At 39.8% G+C, this 21,956-nt stretch overlaps 2 protein-coding genes across 2 annotated transcripts in view; both read left to right on the top strand.

Annotated features, from left to right (window-relative positions):
• Positions 1-13,348, top strand: part of flnbl (filamin B, like) — a 110,270-nt gene extending 96,922 nt beyond the window's left edge. Inside the window, 9 exon segments of the mRNA XM_059329480.1 lie at positions 2,942-3,135; positions 3,137-3,209; positions 5,104-5,241; positions 5,348-5,463; positions 8,678-8,810; positions 8,908-9,084; positions 9,607-9,825; positions 10,867-11,079; positions 11,691-13,348. Coding sequence (XP_059185463.1) covers positions 2,942-3,135; positions 3,137-3,209; positions 5,104-5,241; positions 5,348-5,463; positions 8,678-8,810; positions 8,908-9,084; positions 9,607-9,825; positions 10,867-11,079; positions 11,691-11,878 — 1,451 coding nt within the window. The 3' untranslated portion in view covers positions 11,879-13,348.
• Positions 13,349-16,701: 3,353 nt separating this feature from the next.
• Positions 16,702-21,320, top strand: LOC131962681 (protein ATP6V1FNB). Its single transcript, XM_059327676.1, has 5 exons — positions 16,702-16,803; positions 18,077-18,256; positions 18,610-18,824; positions 19,134-19,236; positions 21,184-21,320. The coding sequence occupies exons 2-5, from the start codon at positions 18,079-18,081 to the stop codon at positions 21,300-21,302; spliced, it is 615 nt and encodes a 204-aa protein (XP_059183659.1). The 5' UTR covers positions 16,702-16,803; positions 18,077-18,078; the 3' UTR covers positions 21,303-21,320.
• The last annotated feature ends 636 nt before the right edge of the window (positions 21,321-21,956 follow it).

Here is a 21,956-nt window from a genome sequence, read left to right as displayed (position 1 = left end):
CTCTTCCTCCTATCACTCCTTTCCTCTTCCTTCACCTTTTTCTTCCTCTCCCCTCTTTTCCTCCTCTTCCTCCTCCAGTGAGCTGGTTCCTCCTGGCCTTGTCTCGGCAGCTTCTCTCTCACACCTCCTCCTGCTCCTCCTCCTCCTGCTCCTCCTACTGCTCCCTCTGGTGGTCTGGAGGATCCAGGACTGGTTCCTCCTCCGTAGCCCAGGATCAGAGCCTCTCTCCGGGCCGTGTGCGCCTCGTCTCTGGCCTCTCCGGTCTGGTGCTGGCGGGGGGACGGAGGCCAGCGAGGGTCTGGGTCTCTGAGGCCGGCTGGTCTGGGGGCGGGGCCGGCTGGTCGGTGGGCGGGGCCGGCTGGTCCGTGGGCGGGGCCAGGCCGGAGGGTGCGTTGTAGCAAAAACAAACTGGGTTGGCTGTTCAAGGTCTGCAACATACAACGCTTCATGCTGTTTCTTATTTCTCTCATCTTCATCGTCTCCTTCTTCCTCCTCCCTACCACCCCAAGTTCAGTTTGTGTTAGTTACTATTCAGTTACTATTCAGTTACTATTCAGTTCTATTCAGTTACTATTCAGTTACTATTCAGTTACTATTCAGTTCTATTCAGTTACTATTCAGTTACTATTCAGTTACTATTCAGTTACTATTCAGTTCTATTCAGTTACTATTCAGTTACTATTCAGTTCTATTCAGTTACTATTCAGTTACTATTCAGTTACTATTCAGTTCTATTCAGTTACTATTCAGTTCTATTCAGTTACTATTCAGTTACTATTCAGTTCTATTCAGTTACTATTCAGTTCTATTCAGTTACTATTCAGTTCTATTCAGTTACTATTCAGTTCTATTCAGTTACTATTCAGTTACTATTCAGTTCTATTCAGTTACTATTCAGTTCTATTCAGTTCTATTCAGTTACTATTCAGTTACTATTCAGTTACTATTCAGTTCTATTCAGTTACTATTCAGTTCTATTCAGTTACTATTCAGTTCTATTCAGTTACTATTCAGTTCTATTCAGTTACTATTCAGTTCTATTCAGTTACTATTCAGTTCTATTCAGTTCTATTCAGTTACTATTCAGTTCTATTCAGTTACTATTCAGTTACTATTCAGTTCTATTCAGTTACTATTCAGTTACTATTCAGTTACTATTCAGTTCTATTCAGTTCTATTCAGTTACTATTCAGTTACTATTCAGTTCTATTCAGTTACTATTCAGTTCTATTCAGTTACTATTCAGTTACTATTCAGTTCTATTCAGTTACTATTCAGTTACTATTCAGTTACTATTCAGTTCTATTCAGTTACTATTCAGTTACTATTCAGTTCTATTCAGTTACTATTCAGTTACTATTCAGTTCTATTCAGTTACTATTCAGTTACTATTCAGTTCTATTCAGTTACTATTCAGTTACTATTCAGTTACTATTCAGTTCTATTCAGTTACTATTCAGTTACTATTCAGTTCTATTCAGTTACTATTCAGTTCTATTCAGTTACTATTCAGTTACTATTCAGTTCTATTCAGTTACTATTCAGTTACTATTCAGTTACTATTCAGTTCTATTCAGTTACTATTCAGTTCTATTCAGTTACTATTCAGTTACTATTCAGTTCTATTCAGTTACTATTCAGTTACTATTCAGTTACTATTCAGTTCTATTCAGTTCTATTCAGTTCTATTCAGTTACTATTCAGTTCTATTCAGTTACTATTCAGAAGTTCAGAAGGAATGATACGCCGCATTTTTTCCCCCCGGAGGCCGTAGGGTCAATTTTAGGAGTATACTAAATTTAATGATATCATATGAAACGCTGCAAAGTTAGGCGATTGTGACCTCTGACCTCATGCTATCTGAATTAAATTGGCTCTCTGTGTTCCCACAGTCTCCTCTTTACCTACATACTTTACATTTATATTCTACTTTCTGCTGATAACATTTATGCAGTTTAAGGCAAAAACCACAGTTTTTCTCATGTAGCACAGATGTTGCATTTCCACCTTCTGTATGTGAGTATTTGTGCACACTGAGGTTCTAAACAGGCTGAATTATATAAACTGGGTCTCAGTGGAGAGCTGAGACTGTTGTGGTTTCAATGAGTCCAGTTCTCTTCATGTGGGATGATGATGTCATCAGTAGTATCCAGGTCACTGCAGTGAGGACATTTCTTGAGTCTGGAGCTCAGTGTATAAATGATCTGCTGTGACCTCTAGGATAATCACAACTCATGAAACTTTAAAACCATAAACTAGAGACCTGGAGCATCAGAGGATGAGCAGCTTTATTAGGTTTATTGACAATAAGACGGTTTCTTTCCCAGCAGTTTGTAGAACAGAAGTCTCATCATCCAATCGCTGAAAATACAGAAATCTCCAAAATGACCAAAGTTTTTAAATCTCAGCATGGATTCTTCTCTGTTGTTCCAAAGGTCTTTATATATTAATGTAATATTCTGGAGGGTTTTTATCACCATTTTTATCCATTCGCCATATGACTAAAATTGCATTATTGAGCACCAAATATGTGTAGCAAATGGTATCAACCTAAAAATTGCTTCAACAACTTGTGGGACCCAGTTGAACCTGGACTGGACTTTTTTTAAAAAGCGTCCACTAATGTTATGACCCTTTATTCACCATAATAGGCTTAAATAAATAAATAATTCATTCATTAACTCATTTTAATTAGATATTTTCTATTTCTATTTTCTATATATTAGATATTTCTGACCAGAACAACTTGACACACAGCTGAGCTTCTTCTCAGATTAATCTTCAGGTTCTCAGCTTTCAGATGATGTCATCACTTCTATGAGTCATTTATTGTTGACCTGCTATCTCCCCCTAAACATCCACTGACCACAACCACCAGAAGCTCTTTGAACAACAACAGGTTAAATCCACCAACATGAACTAAAGCTTTGTGTCCCCGCAGCGATCGACATGCAGGACGTCTCCGCTGAGGTCACGTCCCCCTCCGGGTCCCGCCAGCCGGCCGAGCTGGTCCCGGCGGGCAGCGACACCTACTGCGTGCGCTTCGTTCCCACGGAGATGGGCGTGCACAGCGTCAGCGTCAGGTACCGCGGCCTCCACGTCCCCGGGAGCCCCTTCCAGTTCACCGTGGGGCCGCTTGGGGGAGGGCGGGGCCAACAAGGTCCGAGCAGGAGGACCAGGACTGGAGGGAGCTCAGGCAGGAGAACCAGGTACACACACACACACACACACACACACACACACAGAGACACACACACACACACACAGATACACAGGTACACACACACACACAGATACACACACACACACACAGATACACACACACACACACAGACACGCACGCGCACAGACACGCAGGCGCGCACACACATGCGCACAGACACGCACACACACGCGCACACACACACGTACAGACACGCACACACACACACGCGCACAGACACGCACACACACGCGCTCACACGCACGCACACTATGAGGGGTATTTTATGCCAGCACACTATACTTAAACACCTAAAACGCGTCGCCTGTGCCAGCATAAAGTCTGATTAATAGGCGTGCTTACAGACACGCGTATTGCGAGTACACCAGATGACATGGGTGACGGGTGAAAAGTGCCACGAGCGAACGTAGCGGACGCCTGTGTGTGTGTGTAACGCGTGTACGCCTATAACAGTTCAGCTGTTACACAGAGTCTCAGCTTCATATGGTATTGTTTATAAGAAAGCACAACTTATAGATGAACTCCAAGCCCCCACAGAGCTGTCAGGATATTTCTATTATTTTCAGGCCCGTTTTTATTTTCTTGTTAACGAAATCTCTCTCTCTCTCTCTCTCTCTCTCTCTCTCTCTCTAGGTTTGAATGATATCGAATTGATATTTAATGATAGCAAGGGTGAAAGGGATAATTAAAATAATTTCAGCTACTCAAAAAATAGTAATAGTAAAGTGCAACGCTCACAGCCAGTTCCCAGCTTCGCGCGGACACACAGTTCATTACGCACCAGCTGTAATTAGGTAGGTTTACCTGCCTGCAGAAGCCGTAATCGCTGTCACCCCTGAATATTAAGTAGCCACGCGGACCTATCTAATGAATATTCAGTAGCCATGTGGACAGCAGTCCACAATATGATTCCATCGGACCTTATATCTACACTGTTTAACCCAATTCGGCACTTATGCACAGTCCCATTATGTTTTACAGACATTCGTAGTTAACTAATGAGGTAAAACATTTTGTTTAAGCTGCATTTTGCTGACTTTCACTCCTAAAACAGGCTAATTAAGCCTCCGGTTTTGGCCAGAAAAACGTTAAGTTTATCTGGTACTTACGAGATAGTCTTTCTCTTCATCTATAAGTTGTGCTTTCTTATAAACAATACCATATGAAGATGAGACTCTGTGTAACAGCTGAACTGTTATAAGCGTACACGCGTTACACACACACACAGGCGTCCACTACGTTCGCTCGTGGCACTTTTCACCCGTCACCCATGTTATCTGGTGTACTCGCAATACGCGTGTCTGTACGCCTATGTAGAATTGTACTTAACAGTCACGCGGGTCTTCATGTCATGTATTTGAGGCGTAGTTCACCCGTCACGCAGCCGTCACGTAGGCGTATGTGCAACAACGCGTGTACAGCGTCTGCGTGACGCCTGCGTGACGCCTGTCTGTCCATTGAAAGTGAATGGAATTTACACGCGCACGTTAGACGTTTGATGTCATCGCATAGGCGCTGTACACGCGTTTTAGTATAGTGTGCTGGCATAAAATGCCCCTCATACACACACACACACACAAGCAACGTGTGTGAGCAACGTGACTCCAGTAAAACTGAAATCTTTTGTGTGTAAACCCAGAATAAAAGGTTTGTGTTTGGGGATTTGCAGTTTCTTTACAAACCTCTCTCTCTCTCTCTCCCTCTCTCTCTCTCTCTCTCTCTCTCTCTCTCTCTCTCTCTCTCTCTCTCTCTCTCTCTCTCTCTCTCTCTCTCTCTCTCTCTGTCTGTCTGTCTGTCTCTCTCTCTCTCTCTCTCTCTCTCTCTCCCTCTCTCTCTCTCTCTCTCTCTCTCTCTCTCTCTCTCTCTCTCTCTCTCTCCAGCTGAGTTCAGTATCTGGACCAGGGAGGCGGGTGCTGGTGGTCTGGCTATAGCCGTGGAGGGTCCCAGCAGGGCGGAGATCTCCTTCGAGGACCGTAAAGACGGATCCTGTGGAGTCTCTTACATCGCTCAGGACCCTGGTAGAGAACACACACACACACACACACACACACACACACACACACACACACTCAGTTGCCCCTGCTGTTCGTCTCTCTGATCAGAGTTTAACTCTTTCCTCTCCAGGTGATTATGAGATCTCGGTGAAGTTCAACGAGCAGCACATCCCTGACAGCCCGTACCTGGTTCCTGTGGTCGCTCCGGCCAACGACGCCCGCCGCCTCACTGTTACCGGCCTTCAGGTGAGGCATGAGGAGACACCTCCACACCTGCCCTGCTCAAGGGCTCTGGGGCACAGTTGCAAAGAAAGATGGACTGGGTGTGATGGTTCGACTGGTTTGGTTAGCGTTTAGAAAGTGGGATCAAATTTATGGTCGGTCACTTTTGTTGCAGCCACGAGTTTCTCACTTCTTGGCCCCCAAACTACGGTGGCCCCGAGAGCTCACAGCGCTGTAACTTGAGAAAACAAATGCTAATACACAAAACACGAGCGAACTGAGAAAACATCTTCATCAATTTGACAACAGGAGCAGCATTTAGAAAACGAGCTGCAAAGACCACAACACAATAAGAAAACACGCTGCAAAGAGACCAGAACACAACAGAAGTGTTTCCAGAGGACACTTAAAAGTGATGCACACGTCTGGACACGCATGTGATATTATGAAGTTATTTCATGATAATGATATTTTCATGTTATAACGTGATATATAGCGTTAGCCTGCTAGCCCGTATCAATCACATTACGTTTTAGTTGGTCTCTCTCACAACACTGAGTTGGTCTCGGTCGTGCTCGCCTGCTAACGTTAGCATGCTATTGATAGCTGGCTAATGTTAGAATGCTATTGATAGCTGGCTAATGTTAGCATGCTATTGATAGCTGGCCAATGTTAACATGCTATCGCTCGCTGGCTAATGTTAACATGCTATTGATAGCCAGATAACTAACGATCTCCGGCTAACGTTAACACAATATGATCGTTATAACGTGAAATTATATTAATCTTGAAATAACGTGATAATATCATAGCGTGTCCAGACGTGTGCGTCACTTTAATTGGTCCTCTGGAAACTCTTCTGTTGTGTTTATTTGCAGCACGTTCTCTTATTGTGTTGAGTTTTGGTCTTTGCAGTGCACTGCGCTTGTGTTGTCAATTTGATGGAGAAGTTTTCTCAGTTTGCTTGTGTTTTGTGTATTTGCATGTGTTTTCTGAAGTTGCAGCCCTTTGAGCTCTCAGGGCCTCCGTACCAAACCCTTGTGATGATTTAAAACTGAACTGAGTTTTAAACCATCAGTGAGCTGACAGAAAGTTTAATCCATCTGATTAAAACAAACAAAAAGAGACGTTGAACACGGGGCTGAACTCTTTCAGCCTTTAACATCCCAAATCAGTCGAACCTTTACAATTGTTGAGATAATTAAAGTAATTTAATTTCTTTATGCAACTGGCCTCATGGATGTGACCACAGACAGGCAAAGTTTACTCTCTGGCCTGAGAGGCACTAAAGGAAACGTTCATCTTTTTTACATTCTTCAGGATTTACCTCATAAAAATTAAAAGAAAATTACTCAAATTGATATTGTCGAGATATTCAATGGCTGAAACCAAAAACTGATCAGCCTTTTTGCTTAATAACTAAAGAATTAATTAGTTTTTTAAATAACTGATTTATTATAGCTTATATAAAGTGATAGATTAATGAATATAATTATTTTGACACTATATTTTTATCGTCAAATTGACAGATTTCTGTGACATTAACTGAACAATCTCAGCTGAGAAGATTTAGATACTTTCTTCCTTTTATCCTCAAGTATTTATATTAAATTTTGTGAGTAAATCTTCCTCTCCGGAGCGTTTTGCCTGGCTCTGGTCATCCCTCATCTGTCCGGTGTGGAACTGCTGGTGTTTCTCTTGTGTTTCATTTAAAGGCTTTTAACAGCATCATCAACTTCATCATCAGCATCGTCAGCTCCCTGGTTGCCTGGCGACAGCAGGCGGAGGCGCAGCAGATCTCTGCTGTACATTCAGGAGCTAGCCAGTTAGCTTGTTAGCTTGTTTCTTCTCTGTAGACAAACTGTTCAGTCTGCAGCTCAACGCTTTTAGTTAAATCTGAGTCTTATCGTACAGTCAACAGACAAACAGCTGTTCTAATGAGAATAATGTGTTAAAAAACTACAATGTCTTTCAACACTATCGCTTATATTAGCCGTGTTTCCACTGAGTACTTTTTGGAAAGCAGCTGAGTGTTTTTGGTTCCGCCCACTAGTTAGCAACTGTCTCTATATTTAGACTATTCAGACCCTCTGGAGACTCTTTGTCTCTATATTTAGACTATTCAGACCCTCTGGAGACTCTTTGTCTCTATATTTAGACTATTCAGACCCTCTGGAGACTCTTTGTCTCTATATTTAGACTATTCAGACCCTCTAGAGACTCTTTGTCTCTTTATTTAGACTATTCAGACCCTCTAGAGACTCTTTGTCTCTATATTTAGACTATTCAGACCCTCTGGAGACTCTTTGTCTCTATATTTAGACTATTCAGACCCTCTGGAGACTCTTTGTCTCTATATTTAGACTATTCAGACCCTCTAGAGACTCTTTGTCTCTTTATTTAGACTATTCAGACCCTCTAGAGACTCTTTGTCTCTATATTTAGACTATTCAGACCCTCTAGAGACTCTTTGTCTCTATATTTAGACTATTCAGACCCTCTAGAGACTCTTTGTCTCTATATTTAGACTATTCAGACCCTCTAGAGACTCTTTGTCTCTATATTTAGACTATTCAGACCCTCTAGAGACTCTTTGTCTCTATATTTAGACTATTCAGGCCCTCTAGAGACTCTTTGTCTCTATATTTAGACTATTCAGGCCCTCTAGAGACTTTTTTTTTAAGCGACTAGCTACAAATCTAGCGACTTTTTCTGGTGTAATTGGAGACTTTTTGGAGACCCGTTCCTTCTCCTCTTAACGAGTAGCGCCGTCCCAAAGCACTCACAAGCGGCTCGTTAGAGGGAAAAGTACCTGATGGAAACGCGCCTATTATCACTAACATTTGGCCACTGTGCAGTTTTGCATCAGTGTGATTAAGTTCTTCAATTTTTTCTGTTATTTAATTCAGCATATTGACCAAAAAAGACACCAGTATCTTTATTACATTTCCATTTTCTATTTATATACTTATATGAAAATAATCCTCCTAGTATATCCTCCATACTATAACCCTGTCCTATCAGACTGTAGTGTTGAAGTGTTTCTCTGCCTCCGTCTGCTGGAGCTGCACCAGCAGGAGCTCAGGTAAGACTGGAGCTAAAATAGAAGGAAGAGAAACAGAAGAAACGGAGAAAACAGTATTTTCTTCCCAGTATTTGACTCTTCTACTGACATGTGAAGGTGTGTTTGTATATGTGTGTGTGTTGTTAACCCTTCCACCCTGACCTCTGACCTCAGGAGTCTGGTCTGAAGGCCAATCACCCAGCATCCTTTGCGGTGCGTCTGAACGGAGCCCAGGGCAAGATGGAGGCCAAAGTCCACAGCCCGTCTGGAGCTCTGGAGGAGTGTGTTGTCACGGAGCTGGAAAGAGGTCTGAGTGTTCTCAAGGCAACATAAAGCACCTTAAAGAGGTCTGAAGGAGCCAATCACTGGGCTTTAGGTAACCAAGTCCTTCTTCTGTCCTCCAGATAAGTACGCAATCCGGTTCATCCCCAGGGAGAACGGCATCCACACCATCGACGTCAAGTTCAACGGCTCTCACATCCCAGGAAGTCCTTTCCAGGTCCGGGTCGGAGAACCAGGACAGACAGGAGAACCCGGTCTGGTCACAGCGTACGGAGCTGGACTGGAGAAAGGCACCGCAGGCGGGTTCAATCATCAGTCATGTCTCTCTAGATGGATTCATCTTTGATGTGATTCAAGATGATCCATGTTTAGATTTATTTGAAGCAGTTGTGCTTGTGTGTATGGATTGTGTGTATAAATTACCTGTTTTTTCTCTGCTGGATATGGTCAAAATGATGCAATCTGGTGGAAAGTAGTAAAAATAATCAAATCCAAGGCCAAAGCCCAGATTGACACCAAAATGTAATAAATGCATGTTTATGCTTTAACATAAGTGAGATCAAAAATAGCCTTTTGAATGGTTTATAATGGCTCAACCTGAAGAGTAACTATTGTTTGTAACCTTCCTGCTGGAGCTGAGCTGGAAATAACAAGAGCCAATAAAAATACACAATCTGGACAAAAAACAAAAGGCCAATTACATGAACAGCCAAAACTATTAACACATGAAGAATGAAAAGCATCAACCTGCCCTGAGGGTTAATAACAAAAGGACCACAACACTGAGCGCTGTTAGCTAAAACAGTGTTTTAACCCTGCAGGTAACCAGTCAGAGTTCATCATTAACAACAGTAAGGCGGGCCCCGGGGCCCTGGCCGTGACCATCGAGGGGCCCTCCAAGGTAAAGATGGACTGTAAGGAGGTCCCAGAAGGCTACAAGGTCCAGTACACTCCCATGGCGCCTGGAAACTACCTGATCAGCATCAAATATGGAGGACCGAACCACATCAACAACAGTCCCTTCAAGGCCAAAGTCACAGGTAGAGATCTGAATCTCTCTGCTGAATATTAATATGCTCGAACTCTTTGTCTTTACATTACAAACAAGCTCAATCTGTAGCTCTGTTGAGTCATTTGATGCATTATTCTTTTTGTGGATAACTACTTCATCATATATAATTTTAAAGAGCTACAATGTAATTTTTGCAAATTAATATTATGTACAGTCATGGGAAAAAATGATTAGATCACCTTGTTTTCTTCTATTGTTCATTTTAATGTCTGGTACAACTAAAGGAACATTTGTTTGGACAAATATAACGATAACAACAAACATAAGAGTCATAAGAGTTGAATTTAAGAGCCGATATCTAGACATTTAACATGGTTTTATTGATAATAAACCAAAATCAGTATCAAGAAAACCATGTTAAATGTCTAGATATCAGCTCTTAAATTCAACTCTTATGACTCTTATTTTTGTTCTCATTATATTTGTCCTAACAAATGAACCTTTAGTTAGAAGCAGATGAGGCAGGCCTTAATGTTGCTGCAGACTAATATTATGATATGTCCTGTTTGGTGCACAACTTGTTACTAGTGTTGCTCTCCTGCTCTGAAAAAGGAATGCCAACAGTTGATTTAAAATGATCCTACCTGATCCAGGGTTCTTAGACTTTAGCAGTGGTCACATTCAAGCATTTTTCAAGGACTTTACAGGTCCATTCTCAAGCTTTCCCAGTATCTTCCACCTGTTGTAAACTGCATGTTTTAGATGAGTTCTTACATACTAAAAGGAGAGATTTGACTGAACCAAACCAACAGAGATGGTGTTACACTGTTTAGGAGGAACGCTCTTCATTCAGATAGATACTCATTATTTACATTAACATGTGATTATCTATAGTCTAGAGATGGATATAGTCAGATTACAAGAGAAATACAGGAAGAATTCCAAGCATTTACAAACACTTTATCCAAAATCCTTGAAGCACTTTTAAACCTTGAAATACAACATTAAAGTTGAATCATTTAGAAGGATTTCCATCAGCCGTACCACCTGCTGTCTGTCTCTCCGTCAGGCCCTCGGCTGGTGAATGTGACCAACGCCAGCGAGACGTCCACCCTGACGGTGGATCCAGCCGTGCGGCGCTCCAGCAGCAGCAGCAGCAGCCAGAGCGCCGCACCCTGGCTGGGCCCCTCCGACGCCAGCAAGGTGACCAGCCGAGGCCCCGGCCTCAGCAAGGCCTTCGTGGGCCAGAGGAGCAACTTCTCTGTCGACTGCAGCAAGGCTGGTAAGAAACTCCTCCCACAACATATATATATATACATATATTTATACATATATATACATACATACTGGTGAGAAACTCCTCCCACAACACCATCACAGCTGGAAACATACAGACACACACACAGATATATATATATATATATATATATATATATATACATACATACTGGTGAGGAAACTCCTCCCACAACGCCATCACAGCTGGAAACATATAGACATATAGACACACACACACACATATATATATATATATATATATATATATATATATACACATACATACTGGTGAGGAAACTCCTCCCACAACACCATCTCATAATTAATAATTAGTAATTTTGTGTCTTTTAGTAATTTTGTGTATTTTTTTGGTCATGTTGTGTCTGTTTTTAAAGAAATTTAATTTAGAAGTTTTTGGGGTCATTTTGTGTATTTTTTGGGTCATTTTATGTCTTTTTTTTTAGTAATTCTGTTTATTTTTTTGGTCATTTTGATACTGGTAATTTTAATTTGAGACCCCTGCTCTACACCAAGACTCAGTTGAGAAGTGGAGGGAGAGACGGATATCAGAGTTTGTGTCTTTGACTCACTTCCTGTCTCCTCCTGTCCTCCCAGGTAAGAACATGCTCCTGGTGGGGGTGCACGGCCCTCAGGTGCCCTGTGAGGAGGTTCTGGTCAAACACCTGGGGAACCTGCAGTACAACGTGAGCTACATGCTGAAGGAGCGAGGCAACTACGTCCTGGTGGTGATGTGGGGCAACGACCACGTCCCGGGCTCGCCGTTCCAGGTCACCGTCCCATGAGGCACCAGGGAACCTGCCGGCACTCCTCCTGCACCATTTTGCATCCCTGTTGCACTGTAGATTACTGTGCAATGAGCAAGTTTATGTGTACATTTCACTTTCAGATGTGTTTAAATCACAAGTATAAAGGATTTCCAGCCCTGACACTATTGATCTGTTTTTCAATCTGCCAAACTACACTTTAAAAACTTAACACTTCAGAAATTCAAAACACTAAATGAAATTAAAGAAAAAACTAAGGGAAGAGAAAATGAACACATCCATGAATGGAGACTTGGTACTCTGTTAATTGGACACTTTGGACACTTTTCTGCAGGGAGTCAGGGAGGCAAAATGGTAAAATAAACTGTAATCTGGCCTAAACTGGAGCTGTCAAGTAAATAGAGAGAAATGATCGGACTCAGAGAGAAATTATCACTTGACAAATTTTGCACTTAACGATAGTTTTTTATACTTGATTGGTAAATGAAAGATTGCTTGACATAGTTTAGTGAGAACGTCCCACCACAACAGCTTGGTGTCGCTGCGTGTTTCCAAAACTAAATTTGGACAGAGCCAAATATAATATCTAAATAACTGGAATCACACAGCACTTTGCTTCAGGTTCCACCTCGCCAGGAACAAAATGAAAAAGACATATTTAGCCTGGACTTCTGTGAGGTTTCTTAGTGGTTTCATTGTGTTTCACTGTGTACCAGAGAGCTAAATAACCTGCTTTTTCTTCTGTATCCTACCATTTTTTCAACAAAATTTTAAAGTTCTTTGAACAAAACATAAACTTAACATATCAAATAAAAGCAGAAAACTGGAATTATGTGTTTGGTTAATTGTCAGTATGATGTTTCTTTAATGTGTGGACGAACAGACTACTGATGTTTATTGTTGATTTCTTGGCTCCCAGAATCCCATGAGTACATATTGTTGCCATAACTAATCAATGCCTGTTAAAGCTGCCTTCACTACTGTTTCTGCACTGTATAACACACTACTTAATTATGTGCAAACGTTTTGGGTTTATCGCTGTTCTCTTGTTTCTTCAACTGTATTTTCTCATGAGCAGATCTGACTAGAGTATAAATCATGTTATTGACATTCATCAAAGTCTCTCTATCATCTCAATATTTCTCTTCCAGCGATACTCCACATCAGAGTGTGTTTGATTGTACTTTCACTGTAAAGTCAATCACTGCATTAAATGCTAAACTATTGCATTATAATCAGATCTGAGCTGGAAAATTAAAGGTCAGATTTCTGGTTTATATCCTGTATAAAATCAGGATCAATGTCTTTATCTCTTTCCTGGATGCCGTTGCCTAATCATTGCTACTTTTGATACATAGGGGATTCAAGCTTTTTTGTATGGGGAAAAAGAACTTCTTGTTTTGTATTAGGGGAACGGGTGTTTTAATGTGAAACTAAACCCTGAGATGATGTACATTTGATAATTAAAATAAACTGGAATTAAGATAATTGCCTTTAGTCTTTCATTTCCTGTTCTTTTGATTTTGAACGTTCTGTTGCTAGGCAGAGTTCTACAGTAGTTGGTTTCAGTTGAACTTTCTGTTGCTAGGCAGAGTTTTACAGTAGTTGGTTTCAGTTGAACGTTCTGTTGCTAGGCAGAGTTCTACAGTAGTTGGTTTCAGTTGAACTTTCTGTTGCTAGGCAGAGTTCTACAGTAGTTGGTTTAAGTTGAACGTTCTGTTGCTAGGCAGAGTTCTACAGTAGTTGGTTTCAGTTGAACTTTCTGTTGCTAGGCAGAGTTCTACAGTAGTTGGTTTAAGTTGAACGTTCTGTTGCTAGGCAGCGTTCTACAGTAGTTGGTTTCAGTTGAACTTTCTGTTGCTAGGCAGAGTTCTACAGTAGTTGGTTTCAGTTGAACGTTCTGTTGCTAGGCAGCGTTCTACAGTAGTTGGTTTCAGTTGAACGTTCTGTTGCTAGGCAGAGTTCTACAGTAGTTGGTTTCAGTTGAACGTTCTGTTGCTAGGCAGAGTTCTACAGTAGTTGGTTTCAGTTGAACGTTCTGTTGCTAGGCAGCGTTCTACAGTAGTTGGTTTAAATTGAACGTTCTGTTGCTAGGCAGCGTTCTACAGTAGTTGGTTTAAATTGAACTTTCTGTTGCTAGGCAGAGTTCTACAGTAGTTGGTTTAAGTTGAACGTTCTGTTGCTAGGCAGAGTTCTACAGTAGTTGGTTTCAGTTGAACGTTCTGTTGCTAGGCAGAGTTCTACAGTAGTTGGTTTCAGTTGAACGTTCTGTTGCTAGGCAGAGTTCTACAGTAGTTGGTTTCAGTGCGGATACAGTACTGCGTTTACGTCATAGACTGTATAAAATAAGTGTACTCATGGCAGTATGGATATCGGAACCAGCCGGTTTAAAGTAGAGAAGTCATCAGTTAGCCGACAGCTAAATAAACAGACAATCAATGCTAACAACAGTCTCCTGTGCTGGCAAACGTTAAAGTAACTTCTCACAAATTAAACCAGTTACAACCGAAGTTGGCGGCTTCCAACTAGGGTTGCCAACCGTCCCTTGAAAAACGGAATCGTCCCGTATTTAGAAACAAAAGCAGCCGTCCCGTATTGAGGTGAAAAGGGACGCACTTTGTCCCGTATTATCGTGACAGTCAAAAAATAGTCAGTAAATGCCAATGAGAATTTAATAACAGGGCGCTTTATATGTAAACTTACGGTAAACTTGTTCCCAGGCCCCGTCCTGCTCTGTGACCAATGAGCTGACAGCATATTCACACACGAGTATGACGATACAGAATACGCTCATCCCATTGGTCGAGGAGAAGAGAGCAGAAGACAACAAAGCAGCATGCGGAGGTGACAGTGACACAGACGCCGGCCCTGCTTTACGGGGCGCTACACCTTCAGCAGCAATGTGTCTAGGACCCCTTCGAGAAAAAAACAGAAAAGATGCAAAAATACTGAAGAATGGGTAAAAGGAAGCACCTGGGTGGAAAAAGTGCGTGATAACATCTATAAAGCACACTGCACGTTGTGCCGGCGCTCTTTTCCCGTAGTCCATGATGGACTGACTGATCTGAAACAACATGCTTCCAGTACTGCGGTCACGACATCTGCACTTTAAATTTTAGTGCACAATTACATTGCACTTTACGGCCCTGTCAGCTGCATGACTCCAAAATAGCCATTCAATTGTATTCATGCTGCTCCAATAAAATAAATACATCAATTTGTTCTCAGCAAACTCCAGGTCATTCTTGAAGACCAGGTCCCCATGTGTTCATGACATGAATTTAATGCCTTTTTACTGAACCAATTTGGAATTATGGAATGCTATAATCTTCCAAAATGGCCATTCAATTGCATACATGCTGCATTTTAAAAGCCAACTAAAGGAGTGAATCAAATTGTTATCAGCAAACTCCACTACATCTTTGAAGAACAGGGCCTAATTGTTATTTTGTGTTAAAGTGAATTGCTGGATAATCATTTGTTTTCCATGTATTCATGTCACACAAAAATATGCATCTAATTCAATTCAGGTTCCAGTCAAATTGTTAAAAAAATAATTTTACTTACAAAAAAGGGGCTAAAAAATGTCACCACGCCAGGAGGGGTGAAGGCAATCGGGTCGGCCGGCCCTGCCAATGAAGTGTCCCTTATTTATTTTTCGGGGAGTTGGCAACCCTACTTCCAACCTCAACGAAACCGACGTGTAACAAAAATAACCTAATAAAGAACAAAAATCTGCCGTTAATATGGTGAATAACGTCACTGTAAAGGGTTAATTAACTCCGCTCACCTCATCAACAGCTACAGGCTGTTATCTGCCGTCCTGTCAATCAAACAAACGGCAAACCGTTCGCGCATGCGCACACACGAAAACAGAAGCTTTTGTTTTTATTTTTTTTAATTGTCAACTATCGGTATAACAAACATGACTACGACTATACATTTACATTATAAATAATACAATGTCAAGAAAATATTGGTTAGTTATTGGTAATTGGTGGAATAATTAAAATATGTTTGTGTAATGCTTTTATTTGCTTAGGAAAAATCTTTAATCAAGACACAAGTAATATGTTTAAATGTTTTTAAAAAATAAGTCATTACAATGTTTTTTTTAATTCAACATTAAACAAAGAGCACACATGAAAAGATATTACAGCTTTCTTATTTTTATTTTTGCTCTACAAATGGGAGTTTAGTATGGCCACATTTGGCTTCATGAATATGACATTTTCCTTACATAGTTATCCAGTTGATTATATATATAAACATATTAAAAATATATAAACATATTACCATTCTTATTGTAAAAACCAAACAATACATTTTCCCAGTAAAGAGAAACTTCACTACAGAGTCAATGATAATAATCAACAATATACGAGGTAATTAAAAAAGATAGTGAGTTGTAGGACAATATTTGTAATATTTGTAATATATAGCACTGGCACTGGTGGATTATTGTTGCCGAATATTGGAATTGGCTGTGGATTTGACTTAATATAATTTCTAGGTTGTTGTTTTTTTAAAGTTCAATTTATTTCTTTATATAACAGTGCTTTACAATTAGCAGCCAAGACACAAAAAAAAAAAAAAAAATATTCACAGAAATAAAGGGAGGAAATAAGTGTTGTTATTGTCCAAAAATAGTTTCAACCTGAGGAATATTAGGAACAGATGAAAGAGCAGATGTGGAGCGTCTTTGGGTTCATAAGGGTTAAAATTGGTAAATTGTAATGTTTGAGTATAAAATGTCAATAGTATTTGGTGAAGTATCTTTATCATTTTCACAGTAAAAGCCAAGAAGGTTGTGTGTGTGTGTGTGTGTGTGTGTGTGTGTGTGTGTGTGTGTGTGTCTCATGTTTCCTTGTGTTATCTGATCCACATCTCATTTCTACAGTGAGAAGCTGATCCTGCACAGCTCCGCATCACGCACAACAAAGGTAAATGAAACTATTTAACAACTATTTAAAGGTATTATTTCATAAAGACATTTAAAGGGACGCAGTATAAATGATCACTGCTGCTTGTTGTGTGATCAGTCAGAGTTTTAAAAGCCTTTGATTTGTTTTTCCTTCTTTGTTGTCGTGGTCTCTGAGGAGATCAGTTCATGTTACTGAGCTGTTAGTGGTGCTGCTGACACTTTATCACATTACAACATTCATTCACTTCTTTTCTTTTCTTTTCACAACATTTTAAACCGTGACAGCTAAAACTGTACTAATCATAACTCATCAATACAGAACTAATCAAGACCCAAACAAGCTCTTCTGACTTCACTTCAGATATTCAAACTGATCAGAAATGATGAAAACTTTCTACATGACAACTAAAAAAAAAGGTAGTTTGTTGTTACTCTGATACACATAGTGACTTCTCAAAACTATCACAGATTAATGTTCTGATCTGCTGCATAGATTTAATTATCCTAAAGCAACTAAAACTATTTGGTTAAAGAGAAAGATTTTGGTGATTGGTTAAAGAAACAAACTGTTGGAAGAAAAGGAAAAGGAAACAGGAAGCAGTTAAAGCATCAGACTACATGCTGCTTTAACACTGATTACCTGTTAGTGGAACAAGTGTTATTGCCTTTACTGCCTGTAGGTGGAGCACATGAGCAGCTCCAATCTGCTCTAGCCATATATATATATATATATATATATATATATATATATACAGCCTTTTCTTATATAAATGGGTCAATGACGTGATCCAACCCAGTGTCAGTTGGTGTAACCAATATTTTTTTCCACATAAAAATCTGATTATATACAGGAAAATAAATGTGAACTAAAATAAGAAAAAAATACAATCCACATTTACATTGCAACACTATGGTGTATAACAAATTTTACATAATTTGTCAAAACGTTTGACTTTTTTTTTTTGTTTTTAGAATATGTTCTGCTCAATATTGACAAAATGTGTAAATGTGTAAATACTCAAAAAAATGTAATTTGATTATATATATATATATATCACTAGTTTCATTATAAAATACACTTTTGATATGTTCATTTATTTTAATACATTATTGGTGAAGTTATTACATTTTGGGGTTTTATTACATTTTCGATGGAGTTAATTGTATTATATTTCCAGGCGTTGTTACGTTATCAGGACATTATTAGACTGTAGGGAGCTACAAGCTCTTTACATTTAGTCTCATCAAGATGAAAATCAAACTTTGACGTTAAACTGCAGCTTTGTGTCCAGAGATGCGCTGCCTGCTGACGACTCAGAGCCAGAACTGCTACCGGGAGCAGATCCAGAAGGAGATGTTGACCCGTTTGGCGTGGAAGAGCCGCTACGCCGACCTCTACCCGCCCTCCAGACCCACAAACACCAACACACACACACAGCTGCCCCTCCTGACCCCTGACCCCCACCTGACCCCTGACCCCCTCCTGACCCCTGACCCCCGGTGAGCTTTGTAAAATGATGTGTGAACTACAGCTACATCTCAAAAAAATAGAATATCGTGAAAAGGTTCAATATTTTTTGTCAATCATTTCAGAAAGTGAAACTTGTATATTATATAGATTTATTAAGCATAGAGTGAAATATTTCAAGCCTGTTTTTCTTGTAATTTTGATCATTCTGGCTTAGAGAGAATGAAAATACAAAACTCAGTGTCTCAGAAAATTGGAATATTACATAAGATTTTTTCAACTTTTTCACGATATTCTAATGTTTTTAGATGTTCCTGTGCTGATGATGCTCCTCTTTATGTTCATGCTCCAGAGCCGTCCAGCCTCCTGCTAGCAAGACGACCGAGAGGCAGATCACCCTTCCTCCTCCTGCTGCTCCTGCTGCTCCTGCTCCTCCTGCTCCTCCTGCTCCTCCTGCTCCTCCTGCTCCTCCTGTGCTCCCCTGTGAGGAGGAGCGTCTCCTGGTGGCTCCCCTGATGAGGCCAGTTTCTGCTCAGACCAGACTCGCTCTCTACCACGACTCCTCACACCACGTACGAATCAGTGTTACACTAAAAATTACATCATGTTTCATTCAAAATGTCACTGAAAATCTGTTTCATAAGAATAACAAACTTCCAGTTTTATTTACTTTACTTTCTGGATTTAATTTACTTGCAACTCGAAATTTAAGATGATATTAAGATAATATTATGCATAAAAATCTGATTTCATGTGTTAACAAAGTGTAAAGCAAAGCTAAAAAATGTCAATTCTTCTATTAAAGATGAAGACATTTAGCTGAAATCATGTCAGACATTTCACTCTTTGGTTGCTTGTTGGTTCATCATAACGTCCTGCAGGGGAAGGGGCGGAGCCTCTACCTGCAGAGGCGTCGCCACATCACACCTGAGGAGAAGTTTGACTTCCCCGTGCTGTCGTCCTGGGAGTACGGCTGGAGGCTCGGTACGTTACAAGTTAAACATCTAACTTTATACTTCTACTCCACCACATTTTAGAGGAACCTGGTCTCACAGGAATCCGTGGAATAGTCACGGAATCGCTCAAATTTCCGTGAAACTGACACGGATTTGGCTACAATGCAAGTTAATGACAGTCATATCCCGTGGCTATTCCATGGATATTTGTTCCTATTGGTTTGTTCCAAGTCACGTGACTTTCAAGGTCCCGGCGGTCAGAACAAAAAACATGGTGGACAGTTCTCTCATTTTTAGTGAAAAAATCAATATTTTGACTTTGTTTCTGCATAAAAATGGATTTTGATCACATTTCTAGTGAGAAATATATGTTTTATTTTCTAAATATTCACTCAGTGAATGTACATAATCACTTTGTATGTTGGAATAGCCACGGGATATCACTGGCATTAACTTGCATTGTAGCCAAATCCGTGTCAGTTTCACGGAAATTTGAGTGATTCCGTGGCTATTCCACGGATTTTGAGTTAAGCGAAATCTGTGGCTATTTCACGGATTCCTGTGAGACCAGGTTGTTTTAGAAGCAAATACTGTACTTTTTACTCCACTACATTTAGTGCTTTAGTTACATTCCAGCTCGAGATTTAAAATGAAAAAATATGATCAATTTACACGTTTATATATAATTTAAACCAGATAACAGTGTATTAAGTAGTCATAATGAGCCCTACCTTGACATCATTAATAAATGCATCAATATTAATAATCTAATGAGATATTTGGAACATAAACGGTCCATTTTGCATAAAGGGAATACTTTTACTTTTGATACTTTAAGGACATTTTGATGCTGATACTTTTGTACTTTTACTTCAGTTAGTTTTGAATGCAGGTTTTTACTTGTAGTGGAGTAATTTCACAGTGTAGTATTAGTACTTTTACTGTAGTAAACGATCTGAATACTTCTTCCACTGATTATTATCAGCCACTGGATCTCAGACAAGGACTCAAAGAGCAATAACACATATAAAGATATAATGTGATGCTCTTCTTCTTTCTGTTTAGTGTCTCAGCTGTAAGCTTCAGTGTGATACCAACATGATGATGTCATAATGTTCTAATGATGTCAATAACTAGTACACATGAAACTACAGACACCTCAAATACAAAAGAACAATGTATTTCATTTCACTTTGCAATCCGTGCATACAATGAATTATCAATTAAAAACACATAAAGATGAAGTTCACCATGTTCGTATTTAGGCAAATTTGCTAATCAGCACTTTTAACAAAATGTTTGCAAGTTTTTTTGTTTTTTTTCCACAATATTTTTATTTTATTTTCAGTTTATAACACTTTGACATACAGCTTTTACATTCATGTATCGTCATTCAACTTCCATATTTTAAGATAGATTGTAATTGGTGTGAATTAAAACACATATATAGAAAAGCAATTATGAATCTGACAAGACCGGAATCTGAATTGTCCACAAAGACGAGTTATCCACTTCTTCATCCGTTAAATCTAAGTCTTTAATGTAGTTAATGAAAGGCTCCATATGTCCTCAAATACCTGCCGTTTAGCCTTTAATATGTCAGTTATTCTCTCTAAAGGAAGGCTTGCTAACATCTGTCTTATCCAATGAGTTGTACTTGGTTTATAAACCTTTATCCACAATAATGCAACACATTTCTTAGCATAAAGCAAGCTGAGGTCTATAAATGTTGCTCATTCCTACTATAGTTATGTTTCTCTGGGTATAAGCCAAACAAAAAAGTTTAGGGTCCATTAAAATTTGTTTTGAAATAATCGTTTGCAAGTTTTTTCATTAAAAAATGACCTGATGGTGACACTGAAACGTCTGCACCAAATTCTGGATGAAACAGTTTCTATCTTTGGGTTTAGTTTTTACATTGAGCATTGTTCTGGTTATTGTTCTCCAGATTAACGGTGTCTGTCTGGTTCCACAGGTGACTACACTCTGGATTACAGGACGCCGTCTCGCGCCAAGTCGTCGGTGGTGAAGAACACGTTCTACGCCCGGAACGGCGTGTTCAGCAGCTCGTCCGCCACCGACACGCTGGGCTGAAGGTCACACGCCACGCTTTAAAGACGCAGTACGCAGGAAGTGTTGCTCACTGTTTGTAAACACAACATTCAAAGTTAGCAAATCAGATTAGCTTCTTCTTTTCCCGATGCTTCCTCTTTAACGGATGCTTGCAGACTCAATGCAGCAGAAACACACCGACACACTTCTAGTGGTCATAAGTGATGATGGAGAGGGATTTCTGTTGGTTTTCTAAAGAAAATCCTGCACAGTAAACCTTAGAAACAGGATTTTATGTAATAAACCCCATTCATCTTTGTTTTAAACACAACCTGAGGAATAACAAATCCCAAAATGCTTCCCCGGTTCATGTGATTTTAAAATTAAGAAGTATTATAAACCATTTCTGGATCTTAGATGATGGCTATTTTGGGGCACACACAATATAAAATCTTGGTATGCTTTAACTAAACAATTTGTTTTTACCAAACCTCTTTTTTATTGAGTTATTTTGTGTTTGAGTGATTTAATTAAAAAGCACATGTGATCAGTGATCAGCTCAGGTGTGTGTCTCTGATTACCTGGTGTAGACCAGATGTGTGAAGCCTATATATATATATATATATATATATGTATATATATATATATATGTGTAGGTGGGTTCAGTGGTCTGTGCTGACTCATTGTCTCACCTTC

The sequence above is a fragment of the Centropristis striata genome, chromosome 3 (assembly GCF_030273125.1).
Source record: "Centropristis striata isolate RG_2023a ecotype Rhode Island chromosome 3, C.striata_1.0, whole genome shotgun sequence".
Lineage (NCBI taxonomy): Eukaryota > Metazoa > Chordata > Actinopteri > Perciformes > Serranidae > Centropristis > Centropristis striata.
Note: the sequence above shows the minus strand (reverse complement) of the source record. Positions and strands in the feature narration are given on the sequence as shown.

Excerpts from the sequence above, each read along its gene's own strand:
- LOC131962681 (XM_059327676.1), top strand. The coding sequence starts at position 18,079 with ATGCGCTGCCTGCTGACGACTCAGAGCCAGAACTGCTACCGGGAGCAG. Across the intron at positions 18,257-18,609 it reads CCCTGACCCCCACCTGACCC|TCCAGCCTCCTGCTAGCAAG; the intron begins CTGACCCCCTCC and ends GCTCCAGAGCCG. Across the intron at positions 18,825-19,133 it reads ACCACGACTCCTCACACCAC|GGGAAGGGGCGGAGCCTCTA; the intron begins GTACGAATCAGT and ends AACGTCCTGCAG.